General features: G+C 34.3%; 1 protein-coding gene and 1 long non-coding RNA gene across 2 annotated transcripts; one reads left to right on the top strand and one right to left on the bottom strand.

Moving 5' to 3' along the window:
• Nucleotides 1-4,961: 4,961 nt before the first annotated feature.
• On the bottom strand, nucleotides 4,962-6,661 carry LOC108997879. The gene is made up of 2 exons (XR_001997231.2): nucleotides 6,255-6,661; nucleotides 4,962-5,475 (listed from the first exon to the last, which is right to left on the bottom strand). It is a non-coding gene; the product is annotated as an uncharacterized LOC108997879 (long non-coding RNA).
• Nucleotides 6,662-10,368: 3,707 nt separating this feature from the next.
• Nucleotides 10,369-11,064, top strand: LOC108997922 (UPF0481 protein At3g47200-like). The gene has a single exon (XM_018974304.1). The coding sequence runs from the start codon at nucleotides 10,369-10,371 to the stop codon at nucleotides 11,062-11,064; it is 696 nt and encodes a 231-aa protein (XP_018829849.1).
• Nucleotides 11,065-23,386: the final 12,322 nt, after the last annotated feature.

Below are 23,386 nucleotides of genomic sequence, written 5' to 3'. Positions count from 1 at the left end.
ATTAACAATATATTTTAAATTATTTTATATACCACATCAATTCATATATATAATTGAAAATAATGAGATGTAAATTGAAAAACATGATCATTCATGATCATTTCTGGGTTTTCATCCATGCCCCTTGGTTTTGCCCCAATCCAGCATGTTTCCCCAAACCCCTTGTATATAAATTATGCTTTCCTTACGCCCATATGATCATGAGCTGAGCTTGCACTCTTTTTAGAATATAATGTCATGTTCATCTTTGCTTCTTGATTGATAATATTCAAATCGAAATTCCCAGCATTTCAAGGACTTGGTATTTAAGAAAACAATTTTGGCTTGTAACTGCTCCCACTCACCTGAATTAAGTACTTGATTTGTTTCACAAGGTAGGTTATAGGATGAGTATTAATGCCTAACATTCAGTGTAAAACGTGTTGTTCTAATTAGTCATTTTATTTATCAATCTAATCATCTTTAGATAACCAAGACTCTCTATGATTTGCTATAAATAATTACCATGCATCAATCTCAACATGATAACCAAGAATCTTTAATGTGTTCACAAATTAAGGACTACGGTTGCATCTATTTGGGCTTCTGCTTGAGCGACATGTCAAGCAAGTGTTAAGTGAACTCTCTATATGAGTTTTGCTCGAGTGACTCGTCGAGCACATATCGACCGAACTTTATATCTGGCATTGGCTCGAGTCACTGACGAGCAAATTTCGAGCTGATGCCACTTCCTTGTCTTTTTGTTAGTTTTTTTAGCCAATTATCACTCAACAAGTTACAACACAATTTAACTAAGTTTTTCACATGAATATGCCAACGCACTCATTTTAGATTAACAAATTTGATCTAAAGAAACTTAACAAATTAATTACTTTGAACAAAATCTAAAGAATTAATCGTAATTAAAATGATACCCATAAGTTTCCTTACTCGATATCAAATGGTTAATATAAAAGAATAAATTATTTTCTAATGATTAAATATCATATAAGAGATCATGAAGAGAGAATAATATAAAAACTGGATAATATTTTCAAAACTACAGTTTTTTGTTTCTTTTTAGCATAAAAAACTATAGATTGTTAATAAATTTAGTATGATGCCTGCAAAAGCGATCAGCTGTTAAATTCCGTTCCTAACTTCACCGCTCTGCCAAAGGATAAAGGCTTTGGTATATTTGTTATAGAAAAATTGAAGAAATAAAATAAAATAAGTGTGCTGTGTATGAATATGAATATAATTTTTCATTATTCATAGCCAACGACCAAAGCAATGTACCATTGTCGATTGCTCCTTCCCAAATTATTAAGTAACTTTTCATGAGAAAATGTTGGAAAGCTTTTGTAATAAGAAATAATATTTGTAATTTTAGGACGTGGAAGGCTGGTACATTTTTTTAGAAAAAATAGAAAAATTTAAAATTCACATAAAAAATTATTTTTTTAATGACAGATTCTATTTTTTTAAAGGGAGTATATGAGATTTGTCCACCTTAAAATTGTATCTAGATTTATTCTTGTGAGATATACTCAAACAAGCTCGTCATAAGTTTAAAATAGTACATTAATTGGGGATTATATTTCTCGAATAATATTATTTTAATCTTTTATTTTGATATATTTTGTCAATTAACAATAAAAGTTAAATTGAAAACATCTTTTCTCTTTTTAATATATTCATTATTAATATAAAATATTATGTCTTCATCGGTCCTGAGTTTTCAGCCATGCCCCTTGATTTTGCCACAATCCAAAAATGTTCCCCCAACCCCCTTGTGTATAAATATTTATGCTTACCTTACACCCATATGATGAGCTGATCAGCTTGCACTCATTTTGGAATATAATTTCATGTTCATTTTTGCTTCTTGGTCGATAATCAAATGGGGAATCCCAGCATTTCAAGGACTTGGTGTTTAACAAATTAATAATTTCTGCTTGTAAGTGCTCTCAGTACTCAAGCTAGGACTTGATTTGTATCACAAAGCAGTAGGCTATAGGATGAGTATTAATGCTTAAACATGCCCATTTGTCATATATATGTTGTGTTTTAGTCATTTTATTTATCAATCTAATCATTTTTAGGTAACCAAAACTAGCTAATTACTATCAATCTCAGCTTAATCAAGAATCTTATATATGAGTAATGCTAGATAGAATTTTAGAGTATGCAAGCTGTCTTACATACTCAAATTTGATAAAAAGTGATTTTTTTTTAATATAGGTCTCAGATTTATTCATTTTTTTTTCAAAATGTATAAGAGACTTGAATATTTTAAAACTGCAAATATAATTTCTCCTTACCTATATATATAGAGAAGTGCTATACAAATAAAGAGATCCTTCAAAAATAATTCCACAAATTAACGTGTCTACTTTATTATAAAAGTATTTTTATGATAAAATATATCTAACGTACCATATCAAAAAATGTTAGTTTGTGAAAATACTTTTGTGGGATGTATTTGTAATTATAGCACTTTTCATATATGTATATATATATATATATATATATATATATATAATCTTAATGGATCGGACCTGGTATATGGAATTTACAACCAATTAGCAATTTAGGAGAAACTAATGGATCACAATTAATGACAACCTTCCTATTAAAAAAATAAAAAAAAGGTTAATGACAACCTTGCTGAGTTTCTATTCAATGCTTATATCATGCTACCTACTCGTTCTTTCTTTTTTATAGCATTTCATTTAATTTGTTGTAATATGCAATTCTATTTGGAAATTATGATCCCTAAATTTTCATGTGTTAAAATATAAACAAAATATGTTTATTTTATTAATTCTAATTTTTATTCTTCATTAATTGCTCGTAGTTTCCACAGGCGGAAATGGTAAGCCTAATGACACCCACACCCGTACCCACAAGGGACATGCCTGCCCACATGCTCGTAGAGGTGATCTCTGATACTTAAAAATTAATAATAGAATATTAAATAATAATAAATAATAGTGAAATATAAATAAAAAGTAATCATAAAATAATAAATAATAATTATACTCCACTATCCAAACTAGCTAGATAAAGGGTAATGGTATGTTGAAGAATAATCCTACATTACTTGTGGATAAAATTTTGAATATATTTATAAGAAATGAACAATTATCTCTTGTAGTACTGGTTTTATAAGATTAATTAAGCTCATGAATTTTATCATGGTATCAGAACTTGCCACAAGACGAATGGAGGTCCATACTACTTACCTCGTGACAAGGACAAAAAAAAAAAAATACTAGTCTGCACGTGAGGGAGGATGTTGAGGAATAATCTCACATTACCTATAAATAAAATCTTGGGCATGTTTATAAGCAATGAACAATCCTCTTTTGTAGAACTGTTTTTATGATATGTGTTAGACCCATAAATTTATTCATGATACACTTACACTTCATTTACTATATATTGTTTTACTACTCAGTTTTTTTTTTTTTTTTTTTATCTTCTTTTGTTATTTGAATCTAGATTTTAAAAGTCCCAGAACATGATCTTCTTACATAATTTATAAGAAAATAACTTCAATCAACTAACATAATCATGTAATTTAATTAAAAATCAATTAAACTTTATTAAAATTAACATTCCTTTACATTTTAAATAAATTTTTATGGAATTGAATTTAGTTTTAATTAAATTATATGATTACTTGATTGAATATATTTTCTTTTAAATTATACAAAAAGTTTATGTTCTCAACTTTTAATCTAGATTTAAATAGTAAAAAAGAAAAAATAATTAATAATAATAAATAAAATGTAAAGATATTGTTGCCGTACAGAAAAACCAAAAGATCGATGTCTCCTAGAATATATTTCACCAAAGAATAATGATACTCTTGCCACTTTTGGTCTCGCTTTCGGTTTCGTTATATTTTTTTATGTTTTTAATTTTTTTTATTTAATAATTAAATAAATATTTTTTAATAATATTATAATTTTTTTATTTTTCTTAAAAATATTTTATAATATTAAAAAAACACATGTATAAAAAAATAAAATAAAAAATACTACATTTTATGGACCGAGAGCGGGAGAGGGAGCGGGGCTGTAGCAGGACTCTCTACCAAAAATGCTTTTAGCGTGATTCCCGATCGATCCCCACATGACCAGGGTCCACCTGTTCATGTGAGGGTCCGTTTACCCTGCCAGCATCTACAACCCTATTTCATGTATCTATATTAAAAAATTACTTTTTAATAATAATCTCACTGTATTTAACATTTTTCATTCATTAAAAATATGTTTATTTTATTAGTTTAATTTTTAGTCTTTCCTATTTGCTAGTAGCGTTACCGGTTCGAACTCAAAGCCCAAGGGGTAGTAGTACTAGCTGATCTTAAAGAACCAACTGATGGGCGACGTTAAAATCCCGAGACCGAATCAAGAACTAAGGCACAATCCGTATCGCCGAGACAAAAAGATACTACTAAGTACTACTACCAGCGGTAACGGCCTATTGTTACTCTGTTCTCATGTTTTTGCATCTGCTTGCAATACAAATAATTTGATTAAGAATAAGGAATAATTCTATTTAAAATATACCGCATAATATTTCCTTGATATAATTTGATTTAAAAAATAAATTTTATAAATTAAATTATTTCATGTAAATTATGTGTATGGTATAATGGTATTCAAATAACACTACTATTACCTCATTTGTTTTTACAACTATTTTTATTTCATCACATTTTATCATTACAATATTCTAGAAATTCTACACAAAATAAAATTAATAATTCAACAGTTTCAAATAAAAAATAATAATATTAAAAAAAATATTCTAATAACATTTTATTTAATTTTTATCTTAATTTATGTCAATCTCATTTTAAAGAAGTCTATATTAATGGCTAGTGATTGTAGAATAAATTAGTCAATATCTTTATGTATATGCATTAATGCTTTAACGTATACGTATGATCTTTTTTCTTCAGAAAGTCAGGCAACTGATAATATTATTGATATGGACAGGATCATCATTAATAACTGCAAAGAACTAGTTTCATCTCGCTCTGCTTTCCTAGAGTTCTCTCTGCTTTTCGTAAGTGCAAAACACTCTGCGTCTCTTGGTAGATGCTAAGATTTCCATAAAACTCAAACTCCCCTCCCACAAACTTCTCACAAATCTCAACAATGGATATGGAGCAACTGATACATCAAACTGACGCCCTCTACTGGGAAGATTTAAATCTCACTCCAGAACTATCCAATGGTGATCCTGAGTTAACACTCATAGGAAGAATTATTGCTACTCGCCCTCTAAACAGAATTTCCCTACATGCCTCTTTCAGAGCTGCTTGGAGCTTCCTTAGTAAGTTCCACATTGAAGATCTTGAGGTAAATCTTTTTCTATTTACATTCCAAAATGCTAGGGACTAAAAGAGAATTCTGGATCAAATCCCTTGGAACTTCAAAGGGCATCTTCTCATTCTCAAAAATAGTCCTGCAGAATCTGCATGGAAAGAAATTCGGCTCAATACATCACCTTTCCATATTCAAATCCATGGACTCACCAGAAATCATATGACGGAGGAAAATGCTTCTAAAACAGGGAATGCCCTTGGAACTTATCTAGGAGTGGATGTGGATCCCCTGTTTGGTTTAGCTTGTACGAAATTTGTTAGAATTAAAGTAGACATTGACATTATGAAGCCTCTGAAACAAGGACTCTGGGAACCAAGGGATTACAATTTCAACACTTGGGTCCCGTTTAAATACGAGCGCCTATCTGACTTCTGCTATGCTTGTGGTAGGATCGGTCACTCCCATACTTTCTGTAATTTTCTAAATTCCACCCCAGAACAGATGCCTTTTGGCCTTGGCTACGTGCGGAATCTCCTATTTTCAAGCAAGGGTCCCTAGACTCTCTATGGATTATTTTCTAGAAGAAGGGAGAGGCCAAGAAACCACTTACTCAGACACGGAAATGATGGAAAGCAGGGGCTCCCCCGAATGAGAAAAGGGTAGAACCTCAAATGGAAAAATCAAATGGGAAAGGAAAAGTAGTTATAGAAGAGGAAAGTCTCTCCGTAAGGGGAAATGATTATGTTAGAGGAGAGTTGGAAATTAATTGGTTTCTTCATCAAGAAATCCAAAAATTTTCAATTCCCAGAATCAACTGATCAGGGTGAACTCGCCATATGAGCTTTTTTCAAGCCCAATCCCACCGATACAAGCAGATGCAAGCAGCGGTTCAAGAAGTTCAAGAAATCCAAGAAATGAAACCCTTACCTTCAGAGAATCGGACAGGCAGAGGAAAGTAGACCCATTATCGGCGTCTCCACCGATTCTCTCAGTCCATGGCAGCGGCGACTCAGTAAGTACCAAACCCACACTTTGGATGGTGGGGATGAACCCTTCTACTGTAGAATACAATAAACCTTTATAGAGATTAATGGCCCTCCACCAACTGGAAAATCCACATTTAATCCGAGAGTTAATTCCCCTCCTTCGAATATCTCCCCATCAATCACTCAGGATTCTCAAGCCTCTCAATCAATCGATCCACAGCAACTTCACATGGACGAACTGGAATCAAAGAGATCACTCTCCCAGTAACCGAAGAATGGGCTTCTCGTTGGCTTAAGACAAATGTCGATCTTCTTGTGCAAACTAATAGTTCGGATCCTTCGTTGGCTAATACTTTTGACTCACAGAAGGTACAGCAGGCACTCCTTGTCGCAACTGGGCTTGAAGCCCACGTAAAATCTACAAGCACTCAAAGCCCAAGTAAACATCAGTCGGGCCCTCACTCGGAAGTTATGATCAGAAGCAGTATTAGGAAATCCGGCCCACCTTTTAATGCTCAAAGCCCGCTGGGTACTAAACCAAAGGATCTAAAATTTGTGCCTTCAATAACTTATCTGCCGGTTAAGCTGAGTGCACCACAAGCAGTCCCATACGACAAGTCTGCTCCAAAGAAGTCAGGGCCTACCACACGTCTTACGGTAAAAAATAACACTTCTGCTCAGGATGGTTCCCTAGACCACGACCTTTCTCACAGGAGGCTCCATCACACTCCCTCCACCTTCTGATTTAAAATCTCCTCTGAAAAGATCGGCTCCTCTAACCATCCAGGAAGCTAACTCATCAAGATCAAAAGTGCAGAGGTAGAAAATTCACAGTCAGGGAACTCTTTGAAAGTCATTGGAGATGAGGAAAAAGAAGCGGCAATTATGTTACTATCTATTAAATCAAAGTCTTCAAGGAAAGCTAAAAAAACAAAGGAAGTTGCAAGATCCAAACCATATAGCAGAACTACACCAAAGGCATCTTTGTCTGGAAAAACCAAGAAAGCTGACGAGATGGGCTCTACCATGCCTCCAAACATTCCATGAAGTCTTTGGTATGGAATTGCAAGGGTTTAGCCCACCCTAAAGCAATCAGAAGTTTAAGGGCTTTTATAAATAAGTTTAACCCGGATATTATCTTTTTGTCGGAAACCATGGTGTCTAATGATAACACCCCTATTATTGTAAATAGACTAGGTTTCGACCATTTTGTACATGTCCCCGCCTCGGGCGACCGGGTGTGGATATTGAACCGGTCCATACTAATGATAATGCTATTTCTATTTTGGTTTATTTTGATCCTCCAAATATTCCTTGGCTAGTAACTTTTGTCTATGCCCCAACACAATGGCAACAAAAAGCAAATTTCTAGACTCATTTGGACTCAACTCACTCCTTTACTGGTCTCTGGCTCTGTATAGGGGATTTCAATGATTTATTAAGCCAACAAGACAAGCATGGCGGTAGATCAGTATCCTCCTCCTCCATAGGCGGCCTAAAATGCTTAATGAACTCTCATGGGCTAATCGACATTGGTTTCTTGAGACCCACTTTCACATGGACAAATAATCGGATTGGAAGAGCGATGCTGACCATGCTTGATATTTCTCTAACGAATGATTGATCGCTTGAATTGATTTTTCTTTTGATTTCACAAAGATAATTAAATCATCTACAAAAAGGAGGTGAGAAATTGGGGGACTATCTCTACTGATTTTGATGCCTTCTAGTCTTTGCAAAGCTTCTGATCTAGCCAATAGTCTTGAGAGAACCTCCGTACACAGAGTAAACAGAAAATGTGAGATAGGGTCACCTTGCCGGAGTCCCTTTTGTGCTCTGAAGAAGCCTTTTGGAGAGCCACTGATGAGAATAGAGTAAGAGGATGTCGAGATGCATTCCTTTATGAAATACCAGTCAAGCAGCAAGAAGGAAAATCTCAGAGAATATGCCATACAAAGAGTCAACCTCAAAAATAAAATACTTAGGAATGCTGACAACTATTGGTCGATCTAGGAAAGAAGACTACAAAGAAATGCTGGAGAAGATAAATAAAAGACTGGATGGTTGGAAATAAAAAATGCTCTCTCAAGCCGGTAGAACTATGCTCATCAGAACCGTAGCAAGTGCCATCCCCACCTATCAAATGGCAACGCACATGCTTCCAAAATTAATCTGCAAGCAACTGGATGCTAGTTTCAAAAAATTTTGGTGGGGAAAATCAAAAGATCAAAAGCACAAGCTCTGCCTAAAATCATGGAAAACCATTTGCCAACCAAAAAAAGATGGAGGACTGGGATTGCGACTGATGGGAAACATGAATGTAGCTTTGCTATCGAAGACATGAGCCAACCAAATAATAGCATCTGGCACAAACTATTAACAAAAAAAATATCTGAAAGCTAGCGTCTTTGAACTGGCAACCAAAAAGGTGACTGACTCGAGTCTCTGGAAAGGCATCCTACAAACTAGATCATTGCTGGAAAAAGGTACATGTTTCAAAATTGCAAATGGTTTATCTGTAAGAGCTTGACTAGACCCATGGATCCCAACACTGGGAAATTTCAAGCCATTCCCTCTAACCCATACAACTAATCTCTCTACTACCCTTAAGGTCTCAGACCTTATTATCCAAAATGATAGATTTTGGAATATCCCAATGTTAACTTCTCTCTTCCAACAAGAAAGCATAAATGAGATTTTAAAAATTCCATTACCAAGCTCCTCACAAATTCCGGATTGCCCCATTTGGACCAAAACTCAAAATGGGAAATTCTCAGTTAAAAGTGCCCACCACCTTGCATCAAATATTGCAAACTCTACTAGAGAAACAATCCCGAATATCCCATGGAGGAAAATATGGAATCTAAAAATCCATGACCAACATAAGCTCCTCCTATGGAAGATACTTTGGGATATTCTACCAACAAGAGAGCGTCTTAAAAGATTTATCCCAACCATTCCCTCCATAAACTGTCCACTTTGTGATGAAAAAGAAGAGACTCTCATTCACCTTTTCATTGAATGCCCCATAATAAGAATACTTTGGAGTCAAAGTAGATGGCCTTTAAATCTCGCTACTCTCTCCATAAACTCAATGAAAGATTGGTTTCAATTCATCCTATACCCTAAGCAAAAGCTCGACCTTACCACCCAGGAAGAACACCCTTTCAAAGTTTTTGCAGGTCTCATTCTAGACTTCATCTGGCGGCTCCGAAATGAACAAGTCCACAATCACAAGGATCTCTCTCTCCACAACTTATCTCAATAGCTTAATCTCTCTTATCAAGAAAATCTACAGGCTTGGAAAGAAAAGATCAACACTATGGTGGCAAAAGAATGGGAAAAACCTCTCACAAACCAATTATGTATATCTTTTGATGCAGCAGTTAGAAACTCCTTCTCTTTGGCTTCAGTAGTGAGCAGAAACTCCAAGGGGGAAGTCATTGAAATCTGGACGGAAAAAAATGTCACCACAACCCTAGTGGTTGCAGAAGCACTAGCGGCAAAATTGGCTCTCAGAATAGCTGAACATCTCAACTATCCATCCATCTCTTTAGCTGGAGACTCTCAGTTGGTGATTTCTTCTATCTACAATGAGGAGCAGATCTGGCAAATAGCATCAATCACGGTCGACGTTGCAAACTCTTTGGAACTTCACGTTGGATGGAGCTTTAACAAAATAGATCGATCCCAAAATCAGCTAGCGCATTCAGTTGCGCAATGGGCAGCTACAAACTCTTTGTTTGGTAGCATTTTGTTAGAAGCTATTCCTAGTACTATTTTGTATATTGATAGCGGGAAAGACCCTCCTTAGATATCTGTATTACTCTTTATTAATATATGCAAGCTTGCTTAGAATAAAAAATTAAAAAAAAAAACTGCAAAGAAGTGATTCAAGGCAGGATCTCAAAAACGACACCACGGTTACTGAGCACATCTGTCGGCAAAGGTGGTGCATCTTCAAAGTCTCCGACACGTTTAGAAGCAACAAGTGCTTGCACCAGCCCTTTGTCGTCTCCATCGGGCCCTACCACCACGGCAAGCCAAACCTCAAGATGATCAAGGAGCACAAGTGGCGGTACCTCGGCTCCTTACTCTCTAGGACCGAGCAGGCGAGTGGTAAAACCTTGAGCGACTACTTGCTAAGCATACAACCACTTGAAGCGGCTGCCAAAGAGTATTATTCCGAGACTATTCAACTAGAAACCGAAGCGTTCCTCGAAATGATGGTTCTTGATGGTTGTTTTATACTAGAAATATTTCGTAAGGTTAACAAACTACAACCGTTTCAGCAGGATGACCCTATCGCCACCATGGCTTGGATATTACCATCATTCTGCAGGGACTTTCTTCGACTTGAGAATCAAATCCCATTCTTTATCCTAGAGAAGTTATTTGAAATATCCAAAATACCTGGCGAGGAGTCTGGTACGACCTTGTCCTGGCTCGCTTTGCGATTCTTTAACAAAATAATGCACAGACCCAAAGACGTCATTGATAGCTGCAGCAAACTTGGAGGCAAGCATTTGCTGGACTTGGTTCATTCAAGCTATACATGCAACTTAAAAATTCCACCACCACCAAGGGAAGGCAGACAAACCCCTATTATCCATTGCATCTCGAAACTTCGTCATTCGGGGATTAAGATCAATCAAGTTGAAGAGGAAAGTTTCTTAGCTGTGAAATTAAAAAATGGTGTGATTGTGATGCCAATTCTCAACTTCGATGAATTCATGAGGTCTTCTTGTTGAACTGTCTCACGTTGGAGCAGCACCACCATCACATCTCGAAGAACTTCACCGCTTATGCTATTTTATTGGACTGTCTTGTGGAAAGCAACACGGGCGTCGGGTACCTTCGCGATTGTAATGTTGTTGAGAACGACTATGGTGCCGATGCTTGTTAAGATATAAAATAATAAAATCTACCCCTTCCCATCAGCTTAAGCTTTTGGGACAAGTGGTGATTTCACATTGTATCAAAGCAGAGGTCCTGAGTTCGAACCCTGACTCTACACTCTATCCCATTTAATTAAATATTTCACTTGTTGGGCCTACTCATTGAGGAGAAGTCTGGCTCACAAGTAAGGGAGAGTGTTAAGATATAAAATAATAAAATCTACCTCTTCCCATCAGCTTAAGCTTTTGAGACAAGTGGTGATTTCAAAATACTGACGTTGCCCTCTTCATCAACACCATGGGCAAGGATGTAGCCTATGATATTAATGAGTGTTATTTGTCCAAGTTGTTCAATGAAGTGGACAAATATTATCGGAATTGCTGAAATGTGCAATGGACGATCTTCAAGCAGAAGTACTTTAACACGCCATGGACATTCATTTCGGCATTGGCTGCCTTCGTGCTCTTACTGCTTACGTTTGCCCAGACGTTCTACTCCATGTATGATTTTCATGTGCATCGTAAATAAGGGCCCCCTTAATCTTCCGATCATCCCTTTAAACATTATGACATTGTTTGGTTTTAGTTGGACATGAGAATCACAGATTTTAAATTATGCGAAGTTCTCATATATGGTTTCTTGTTCCACTTTTGAATTCTTTTGTCCTGAAATAAGATCATCAGCTACGTATATATATATATATATATATATATATATATATGTTTTATTTCCCTTTAGAAGTTGTTATAATATATATCATTTCAAAAAGTCATGACCAAATGTACGAAGTACTAAAGAGCTACTAGATGTGGGAGTTGGGCGATAGAGAAATTGATGCAACTTTACAGTAAAAAATCTTACATGCATGTCATTTTATCGAAGCTGACGAGGCAAGCAAACATGGCATCTGCATGGAAAACATCATGTGGCATTCACTTTTGTAGTGGGTGCATTTAGCTGTCCAAATACATTTATTAAATGCTCTACATATAGAGAAATTTGTTTTGTTTTAAATTTTATTTTGAAACTTATTTACATATTAATTAGGTTGTTAGAAGTTGACTAAAACATTAATAGAGTATTGGAAGTAGTTTTCCCTTTATTTTAAACTATAATTAGCCAAAACCATGTAATACTCCTGTATAAGGACCATGAAATAAAAAATAATACAGAGAGATTACTTTTGGGTTTAAACAATATAGAGCATATATATTGCTTCTATTGGAGTTAAGTGATTCCTCCTGAGAATCAAGCTTTGTGGCTTGGTCGCGAGTGATGTTTGCGAGTAGTCGAGTTGAGTGCCATCCTCCAGGTAACTTTGGTCAAGTGGCATCCCATAATTATTCATATTTACTTTTCATTATTTCTTTTGTTTCTTTTCAATACTCAATAGCTTTTTCCTCATTTTATTTTTTCTTTGATCTACATAATCTTGCAAGTCAAGTGCATCACTTCACCGAAGCCATATTCGTTTGTTATCGCTGCTCGTGGCCTGCATCAGAAATGATATTTACAAATTTAGAATGTGCAAGTCCAGCTCACTCTCTTTGAAAAAAGTGGTTAAATCATAAATTCACATGAAAAATTATTTTTTAATAGTGGATCTCATTTTTTTTTTGCAAAGGAAATGTGCGGGAACCTTCACACTCTAGGACTGTATTTAATATTATTTTTGGGCTATATATCCTATTGGGTAGTGCTATTATGCTTCCTCAATTTGCCCACTTGGTGTGCCCTAAGTGAAAATTGCACTTTTTTTTTTTTGCTTTTTACTTCAAATGTTTTATAATTATATTTAAACATTTTTAAAAAATAAAAAAATAGCAATATATTAATAGTCACTTTCTTAACCATTAAGTAAAAAAATATTAGAAAATAAAATATAATACATGAGTGATCAAATTGAGGCGGCAAACTCAGGGGGCAAAGTATCGTTTTCCTATCCTATTACTATTATTACATAAATGTCAAGTAGTGCAGGTTTAAGACTTTTTAGCAAATATTTTAATTAATTTGAGGAACGTATTGCTTTGATAGTTTTCTCTTTTTTTTCCTTTTAATAGGTAAAAGTAAGGTTTTATTGATATAAAAAGGCATTGCCCAAGTACACCGACAATATACAACAAACATATCTAATTTCTTCTAAGCAATAATGAGAGATACAAACAAATCATGAAAATTGTCCGTATTACAAATAATAGACAAAGTCCAAGAGAGTACAGTTCGCTTCAGCATCTCCAAAAAATACTCCATGTCTTCAAAGCACCTATAATTGTTTCTCTCTAGCCGCAAGCACCACATAATGCAATTATAGATTGTAATAACCCGCTAGAAATTCAATGGTGGAATTTGTATAGGCTTTAGGAACTTCGTGAAAATCTCGTAAGTTTTCACAAATCGACCAATCACGTAAGTTTTAGTCTGTCAGCATAGTTAGTGTTATCACTTACTATGGTGTCAGAAGTGTGAATTTATTTATTTGGGATAGTTAGAATTGTCGGAATGGTATATGGTTTGCGCCATTAGACTTAATTGATTATTTCAAATTTTATGGTGCAATAATCTCATTTTCAGTTTTCGGACGATACGCTCGTTCAGAAACGTGTATTAGTTATTTTAAGACACTTCGGGGTTGAATTTCAATAAACGAATTGCACTTTTAGTTTAGTGCAAATATTTAGGATTTTTCAGTCCAAAATTTGTTTTTCATTTTTTTGGAGTGAATAGTAACCTCAATAGTAGCATCTAATACATTGTTTCCAAAATCGTAGTATGGGATGTCCAAATTAGATTGGAGAAGCTTTATTTGAACACTTAGCAAGATCTTAACCATGCTTGGTGAATAGTATCAGACACTTAGCACCAAGAGGAATTAAGAGATGGTTTGTGAAGGAATAAATGTGTGAGATAGTGTCACCTAAGCAAAGTCTTATTCTATCAAACCATCCAAATTGTACCAAACCAAAGAGGGTTCAGCCCTGAAAAAATCCTAAAACGTTTGGTTGAAAATGAAATCCTAAACGGTTGGAATCTAATTGAAACCTAAAAAGTTTGGTTGAAAATGAAATCCTAAACGGTTTCCCCAAACCCTAAAGTTGGACTCCAAACCCCTTTTTTTGGATCTGATTTATAGCATTGTGTTTAATCACTTAACTAAATCACTTTCACATGCTATTAATTCCTCAAATTCATGTTATGAAATATTTATCCAACCTTTTAAATCTTGAAAATTTGATTGGGCTAAGAAAAATTGGATTTGGCTTGATACCACATCAAATCCTAACCAAACCCTCTTTAAACCCCAAATCACTAGTTTAAGGCCATTAAGGCCCACTAATTTTGGCCACATTGGCAAAACTTCTACCCACCCATGGCAGATCAACCTCTACCCTCAATGGCCTCAAATAGTCCCTTGATATGAGGGGAAAAGCCACCACATCTCACCCCTTCTAGAAGGAAACTGCAGCATTCCATTCCCCTCATTGTTTTGCACCTTTTTGTGATATAAGCACCATCCATCAGTGTGTCATTAAAGGCCATACTCCCCATTTTCAGAGTCCTTTAGGTGTGCAAGTCACCACCCCCCTCACTTCTGCACTTTTCACCCCATTCTTGGAGTGAATCCCTTGGGAGCTCTCTTGGGCAAATTCAAGGCATTTATTGCGTGCCCATTTTGAGACCTTTTCAAGTTTCTTCTCAGCATTAGTCTTTAATGACAGTTGTTCTTCTTTGAGTCTAGTTTCCATGGATAGCTTTTTGGTTTGAGTGCATGGTTGTTTGTTTGGTCAAACATTGTTTTAACTGTGGAAAGGTCAATCTGAATGATAATTTGGATAGTGTATTGTATTTTAGAGTTTTTGACCAAGCTAATGGACATATCACGGTCCGAACCTTTTAAGAAGTATTGCTAACATGTTTATATGAATGTTTGTTGGAGATTATTTGCATGATTAAAACTTTTGATGGAAGATTTTCTCAGATAAGCTTTGAAACTGGAAGAGGAAAAATAATTTTTGTTTTAAGAAAGTTTGATACTTTTGCTGTTTAATTTTACTCCATTGGCTTTGATATTTTTATTTGATGATCCTAAGCCATTTATATACATGTTAATATGTTATTTTGAAAATTTATTATGTTGGTTTTGAGGATATGAATTTTTTATTCAAGTGATTATACGGTTGGGTCAAAAGTTTGATGTGTATAGTTAGATCCATGTTTTGATTTATTATTAGCCATGCGATTTTAAGTTTAATGCTTGAATCTAATTTAGGACACATTTTTAAAGATATGATGTTTCGGTTTAAAGATCTAACCATAGAATGCTTTGGATAAGTGTTTGATCAAAACTAGGTTGAATAGAAATTCTGTTTTTGGCTAAGTGTTGAAGCCAAATGCTTCATGTGAGATTTTGTTATTTTCGGTGACTTTTATTTGTTGATTCAAAGCATATTAATTCTTAAGAATGTGTTATGAACATTTTAGAAGGAAGTTTTGAATTTTTGGATTTATTGGAAAAGCTTTGAAATAGGTCTAAAACTTGAGATTCAAGAGTGTGTTTTTAGTTAAAAAGTTTGGATCTATTTACTAAACATATTTATGTTTATGATAAGTATATTTTGTTGTATGTTTTAAGTATGTTTTTAAACTTAAGATATGAAGATCTTTGTTGCAATATTTTGGTTTAATCATGAGTTTTGGAGTTGGAAGAAATTACAATAAAAATCAAAAGTTGTAGCATTTAGTAGTTTCAGGCTTATGGTGTTTCTCATAGTTGTGTTTGGTTTTAAATTTTTTTAAGTTGATATTTGAGTTTATGACAAGTAATGTAAATTTTGATAATTTTTGGAGCTAGGATGTAAAATCCTTAAATTAGGGATAAAATGGTCATTTTTCTAGATGTCCATCCGATCCCAAGCGGAATCCACATGACTGGTGCTTTTAAATCGTTTGAATAAGGTAGCTTGCTTTATTATGGTATAAAAGGGAATTTCTTGAAGACATGGAAATATGTATTTGGCTTTCACATTACAGCACAGAACAAAGAGATACCAAAAAAAGGAAGAGGAAGAAGAAAGACGTGGTTTTCGAATGAGTAATTCTACATACAACTGTGAATTATGCAACCGCCATATAATCGCTTTGAAAATGAGTAGGGTCCACTATTAAAATATTAATTTTTTTATATGGGTCTCATATTTTATTCATTTTTTTCAAAACGATTACGTGGTGATTACACAATTCACGATTGTAAATATATTTTCTCTTTTCAAATATATGAGAGGTCGTTTTAGTTTTTCTTGTTTTCAAATTCAAAGCAGATCATCTGAAATGAAATAACCAAAACCATAATACACGAAGGAAATTTTGGGGCTTCAAATTTACTTGGGAAGTTTCGAGCAGGGATCTTCAAATTTACATGCGAGTAGGGAAATGAAATTCTGAAACGTAAAACACGCATTTCATTGAGGTAACTTAGGGTTCGTATGTTTTCAGAAATGAGATGAGTTGAGATTAAAATTAAAAAATTAAATAAAATATTGTTATAATATATTTTTTAATATTATTTTTGTTTTAGAATTTAAAAAAATTAAATTGTTTATTTTATTTTGTGTAGAGATTTAGAAAAATTTTAATGATGAGATTGGAGGTTTTCAAAATTTTTAAAATTTTGGTATTAGTGATCAGCAACTGATGAATAGTTTTCCTTTAACAATAATAATAATAATAATAATTTTTGAAGGAAATTGAGAATTTCTTGCGATGCAAACTCTACTATTACCTCAAACGCAGAAGATAATAATGTCTACTGCATGCGAGAGAGGATCCAAAGCCTGTGGAAGGGTTGTACGTCAAAAAACAACAAAAACAAAAGAGTTGCCCTGCCCGACAATAAATTCTGATCTCCCAAGTCGAGATCACATGCAAACCAACCAATTATCACAAGATAGCCAGGTTGCGAAGTAAATGCCATTGAGGTTGTCGTACTACAACTACTGGTTCTTTAATGCTTTGTTTGGATTCAAAATCGTAATGATATTCTTATATTTTTTTTTATTCTTATTTTACTATTTTATTCTTCTTTATTCTTTTTATTATTTAAATCTGAATTAAAAATTTGAAAACATAATCTTTTTACATAATTTAGAAGAAAATAAATTCAATCAATCAATATAATTATATAATTTAATTAAAAATAAATTAAATTTTATAAAAATTGACTCAAAGAGTAAAACATAGTTAATTTTTATAAAGTTAAATTTATTTTTAATTAAATTACATGATTAATACATTGGTTGATTAAATTTATTTTCTTCTAAATTATGCAAGAAGTTCATATTCTGAAATTTTTAATCCAGATTCAAGAGTAAAAGGAAAAAAAATTGGATAGTAGAGCATTAATAGTAAAGGATGTGTAAGGGTACGTATCATTTCCCAATTAACAAATCATTTCAACTTATTTCATTTAATCATTACAATCTTCTCAAACTTTTAAATAAAATATAATAAACAATTAAACTTTTTCAAATTCTAAAACAAAAATAATATTAAAAAATTATATTCTAACAATATTTTATTTAACTTTCAACTTTTATATCATCTCATCTCATCTCATCTCAACTTAACTCATTATCCAAACCTCTCCTAAATATGAAAAAAATTAAATTCGCAATTGTCCCCGAAGCAAATTTGAATTTCTAAAGGTTGTGGGCCGCAGTTGTACCCATTTGAAATCACTCAAATTGAGAAGTGAGCTTTGTTGGGGAGGTCGCTCGCAATTTCATAGAGTACTCTTTCGGCAGTTAGAGTTATTTTCCTTTAATATATAGTATAAAGTAACTCGAGAACTATTGAGTATTTTTCCATGCTAAGTTGCTAATCATTTTGATATATATCATGTTTATATAATATGACTTGGACATATTATATCATGAACATATATATCCTTTAAAAAAGTTAGTTAATATTACCAATGGAGTTGATCATTAAAATAATTATAAATAGAATGAAGTTTTTCGTTTTCAAGTGACTTGCGATAAAGGCGAAGATCAAGAATCATATATCACACTAATATTGGACGGACCGCAGCATAACGCAAGTAAAAGATCAGTTCTCCCATTTACTACCAATTGATCTACTACTAATCTTAGGGTTATCATAGACCTCACCCTCTTAAGTTTTAAGCTTATATACAATAATTTGTATCATATATATATATATATGCATCACTATTTTAATTTGTTTGCCACTTGAATATTTGAAAATAAATGGATATATAGCCCAAGGAATTAAGAGTACTTATTTAATAATTTACTAAAAGTAAAACAAACTAGTGATAAACATTTTAAAAGAAACTAGGATTTCAAAAAAAAAAAACATTTTACTTGTGATACTTCAAAATATTTTGATAATACTGTGAACATTATATTATAGATGATGAAAATAATATTCATTAAATTTTACTGTTTACAAGTTGGTTATCATTTTGCTGTGGGACTATAGAATGTTGCTAAGACCGGATTTAACTTGTTTGTGAAGAATTATGGGTGGTGTTTTTGGGTGGTGCTCGTGTCGTGTCAAGTCTTAAATATTTGACCATATATATGAATTAAGTAACCTAAATCCGACCTGTTAAGTTCAAATTTTCAAACTCCAACTTAGTCTATTTAGGTAACGGGTCGTGTTGTGTCACCCGTTTTAACTCGTTTAATAATTAATTAGAAATAAGTCAAGACGGCACGATTCATTTAAATTTGTTTCATATAAATGAGTTGAACTAATACACATAACTCATTTGATCCGATTAACATAATTTCACATAATGGTTAAAATCTATATTTATTAGTAACCACAATATCTTAAAAAAATAAGACTAGCTATCTACTAACAAAAAATATCAATACTTTTCAAATTTTAACATATAATAAAACTAATTTTACAAAATACCCTATAATAACAAATATAAGCATAGGTCTAGAATTACATGATCTTAACCATAAAAAAATAAGCATACTGATAAATACCAATATTACAATTTAACAATAATAAAATTGTAATTTTGAAATAAAATCTAAATTAAGTCAAAGCAAGTTGATTTCGGATTAAGCAGGTTTACTCATTATTGACCCGTTTATAAATCTTGTCATTACGGGTGAATCCAATTTGACCCAAATCAGTTAACATCAAATCTAAATCCATTAATTTCGTGATGTATTCGTATTGGATTCACGAATCGTATCACCTATTTCTAGTACCCTAAGAAGAACATTATGGCATGTGCCGCGCGCCTGCTCTTTTTTTGGTTTTTGGAATAGAAGATGCTTCATTAGTACCGTTCCATACAAGAGTACATGAATTCCACATATGATTCAATAATTAAATATTTTTTGACAATATTTGGAACTGAATACCCCCAAATTCTAATATTGTCCAACTTCTTACAAATTTAGTCAATGTATAAACGACAGAATTTGCTTCACGACCAACATGACAGAATTCCACCTTCGTATATATGTCAAGACCAGGACAGTGAGCGGATGTTGATTAGATGCCACTGACGCAATGATGAGCTTACAACCTCCATAGTTAGATTTTTAGATAGTATTATGGCATCGTTAGTTGAGTTACACGAGTTGCTTGACTAACTAACCAGTAGTATATTTTGTTGTTATAATTATGGAGCTCAGTCTCCCATACTTTTGAGAAACAATCTTCTGAGACCCGCACTGTAATCATGTATGTTTATTTTGCTAACTATGTATGGATAATGTTTTAAGTATTTGGGATATTATCAGTTTGGTGCACAGTGTTGCTCAAAGAAAAAAATTATCCGCTGCAAATATTGCATAATGCTAGATGGATGTTAGGAACATTGCATCTTTATATGTCATGAATGAGAGTAGGTAACCTTGTGTTGTATATTTCAACGTTTCAGATGTCCGTCCGATCTCAAGCGGAATCTGGGAGCGTCACACAAACAAACACTAATTTCTAATGGTTTGATGTACAAAATGGAGGGTTTAAACTTATTGAAAAGGGATTCAGGTAAAGGAAATGATAGAGCTAAATTTATAGTAGAAACTATAATAGAAACCGAATTGCCTAGACCAAAAACAGGGTAGAATTTTATTCTACCTCATCAAGTAGTAGGTTGAACTAATTTTCTTGTTTCTACCTTCACAAATATTTTCTCAAACTCATAAGCCCCTTGACAAAGCATACAGTTCAAACCATGATATTCCGCTAATTTTCTCTCAGAAGGTTTCTCCCTTCCAAGAATTAATCAAAAACCAGAAACAGTCTCGTTCAAATACGAACAACTGTCGAAGTTCTGCTACTTGTGTGGTTGTCTTGGACATGTACACTAGGCATGCACCCAAGTTCATGGGAGAAATGCTGACTTCCAGTAAGGGCCAGGCCAATAGGAGGAAGGACAAGATCAAAAGAGACCAGCCAGGAGTGAAGAACCAGTGATTGAACCTCCCTTCCCGTAACTACAAGCCCCCATCATACCTCTACCACCATTCAGAATTAAGGAGCCAACGATCAGTAGTATCAGTATTTCAGTGAACAATCAACCAGTCATCAAACAATTTCAGAATTAACTGGGTTTTAAAGGAAAAGGCAAACAAACTCTGGAAAACAAAGGAGAAGTAGCAAAAGACTTGAAAATCCACCAGAGAACAATTTTCAAGGGTAACAGTAGTGTTTTTTCTGAGTTTGGCACAATTCTTCCTCTTCCTCCTCCGAACCAACACACAGTGAACTGGAAAACCCATGCAAAATCTCATCCTCGACAAGTGGAGCCATCCCAGATCAGCAGGATTTTCAAAAGGAATTAAGGAATGTTGCAGAGGTCAGATGAAGACATAGTCCCCCTTAGCTACAGGACAATTTGTCACTCTACAGTCCGGTCATCTCAAGTTACCTTTCCCAGGTGAATTCATAAATTTTGCTAGCCATGTGGCCTCATCTGATTCACGAATAGAACCCACGTACACAGTCAACCCACCGGCAAATTCAAAAAAAGCAACCCAGCCTTTATTCCAACCAATTGACTTTCAGAACCAAAGCCTGCATACAGGTATTTGCTCAATTTCAAAACACCCAAAGCCTACATGTAAATAAAGCCCAAAGCCCAAAAATATCAGTACTGCTTAGTCCCTCAGGCCGTGCATGTCTTGCCTTCAACCCACAACAAGCTGACCCAAATTCCTTTACAATCCAGCCCCTCCCACGAAATAATAGCTCCATGACAAACCAGAGCTTTACCCCAATGACCCAACACACCTTCAATAGCCCAACAATTTTTCCAGTAGATCAGCAATGGGCAAGTGGAAATAGCCTTCATAACAAAACTCAAACAACCCAATGATCATTCACGGAATTCCCAGAACTCCCAAACGAAAAAACCCTAGCCAACCCTCACCTCACCAAGGAAAAAGCTCCAAAGAAGAGGAAGGAAACTCAATCGGGTAGCAGAGGACGTTCTCTTCCATCCAAACGAAGTGGCACTCAATTGATCACTCAAGCGGACACCGTCGGAGAAGATGAATTCTCAAGTAACAGCCCAACTCTCCAAAGATCTGGAAATTAGCTAGTGGATGATGGCACTGAAGCCCCCTTGGTTCGGCCAAGCAACAAGACTAGTGCAAACATGTGGGTATCTCGGAAAATCTCAAAGAAACATAGATTCTCCCCTTACAAGCTAGAAGACATGGAACAACAGGGTAACTCCTTCAACTCTCCAGCCATGAATCTCTTCCCTTTAAATCCAATGACCGAAGAGGCAGGGTCAAAACTGCCCTCAGAACAAACATGAAGATCCTCACTTGGAATTGCAGGGGTATTGGTCGACCCCGCGCAATTAGAAATCCGAAGGCCAATATCAGGACTCATAATCCTGATGCAATATTTATGTCTAAAACCCTTTTGCATTATGTAAATACTGCTGCTGTTGTCAATAGATTAGGATTTTCCCATTTTGTTTATAATTCGCCCACTGGGAAATGGGGTGGGCTTTTGTTTATATGGCTTGATGGTGTAGATGTTGAAACTGTTTTCATTACCAGTAGTGTAATAGCTATGTTAGTCTACTCTGACCCCACTCATACTGTTACTCACTTTAGTTTACTGCCCAGCTTAGAAAAAGCATAAACCTAACTTTTGGAACATCTTGAATACTCTCTCTAAAAACTATTCTGGACCCTTGCTTTCCATTGGTGATTTTAACTCAATCCTCAAACAATCTGAAAAATCTGGAGGAATGCGTTTTGCAACAACTTCGTCTCTAAATGATTTGGCTTTATATATGGAGCAATAAGGCATGGTTGACTTAGTTCACACTAGTCCCCTTTACACTTGGACTAATAACAGATGTGGCCTTAATAACATTAAAGAAAGACTTGATAGTGGTGTTGCTAATATTCATTGAAACAATCTCTTTCCTGATGCAAACATCAAAACCCTTCCTAGACTTTCCTCTGATCATTCCCCCATTTTACTGGACACATCAAACAGCCACAAAGGGAAAAAGTCTTCCAAATTTGAAGAGTTTTGAATTAGAGACAATTCCAGTTTTGAAGTGGTAAAATAAGCTTGGTCAACACATGTGACTGGTTCTCCTGCTTTCATTCTTACCAAAAAACTCAAAGCCACGAAACTTGCATTGAAAAATTGGAACATTAATTGTTTTGGTCATATCCAAATTGCCATCAAGAGTTTCACCTTAAAACTTAATGACCTTCAAAATGTGCAACCAACTCCTGATAATATCATCATGGAAGAGATCACCAAAGAGAACCTTAATGAGCAACTTAGAAAAGAAGAATCCATTTGGCCCCAAAAATCGAGAAACACTTGGTTAACAACTTCTGAACTTAACACCAAGTATTTCCATAATTCCACTATCATTCGGCAAAGAAAGAATAACATCAATTTCCTGAAACTAGAAGACTGTCATTGGACCTCGGATCCCTTCATTATTAGGGAAAAAATTTTGCAATCATTTTCAAGGAATCTATAGCCCCCACTAATCCTGATATTTTGGATGACCTTGAAACTCTCTTCCCCAGCAAAATTTCTGAAACAGAAAATGAATTTCTTTGCAAATTACCTACTGAAGAGGAAATTTTCAACACAATCAAACAAATCCCTTCCACAAAGGCCCCTGGTCTC

The sequence above is a fragment of the Juglans regia genome, chromosome 4 (assembly GCF_001411555.2).
Source record: "Juglans regia cultivar Chandler chromosome 4, Walnut 2.0, whole genome shotgun sequence".
NCBI classification, from domain to species: domain Eukaryota; kingdom Viridiplantae; phylum Streptophyta; class Magnoliopsida; order Fagales; family Juglandaceae; genus Juglans; species Juglans regia.
Note: the sequence above shows the minus strand (reverse complement) of the source record. Positions and strands in the feature narration are given on the sequence as shown.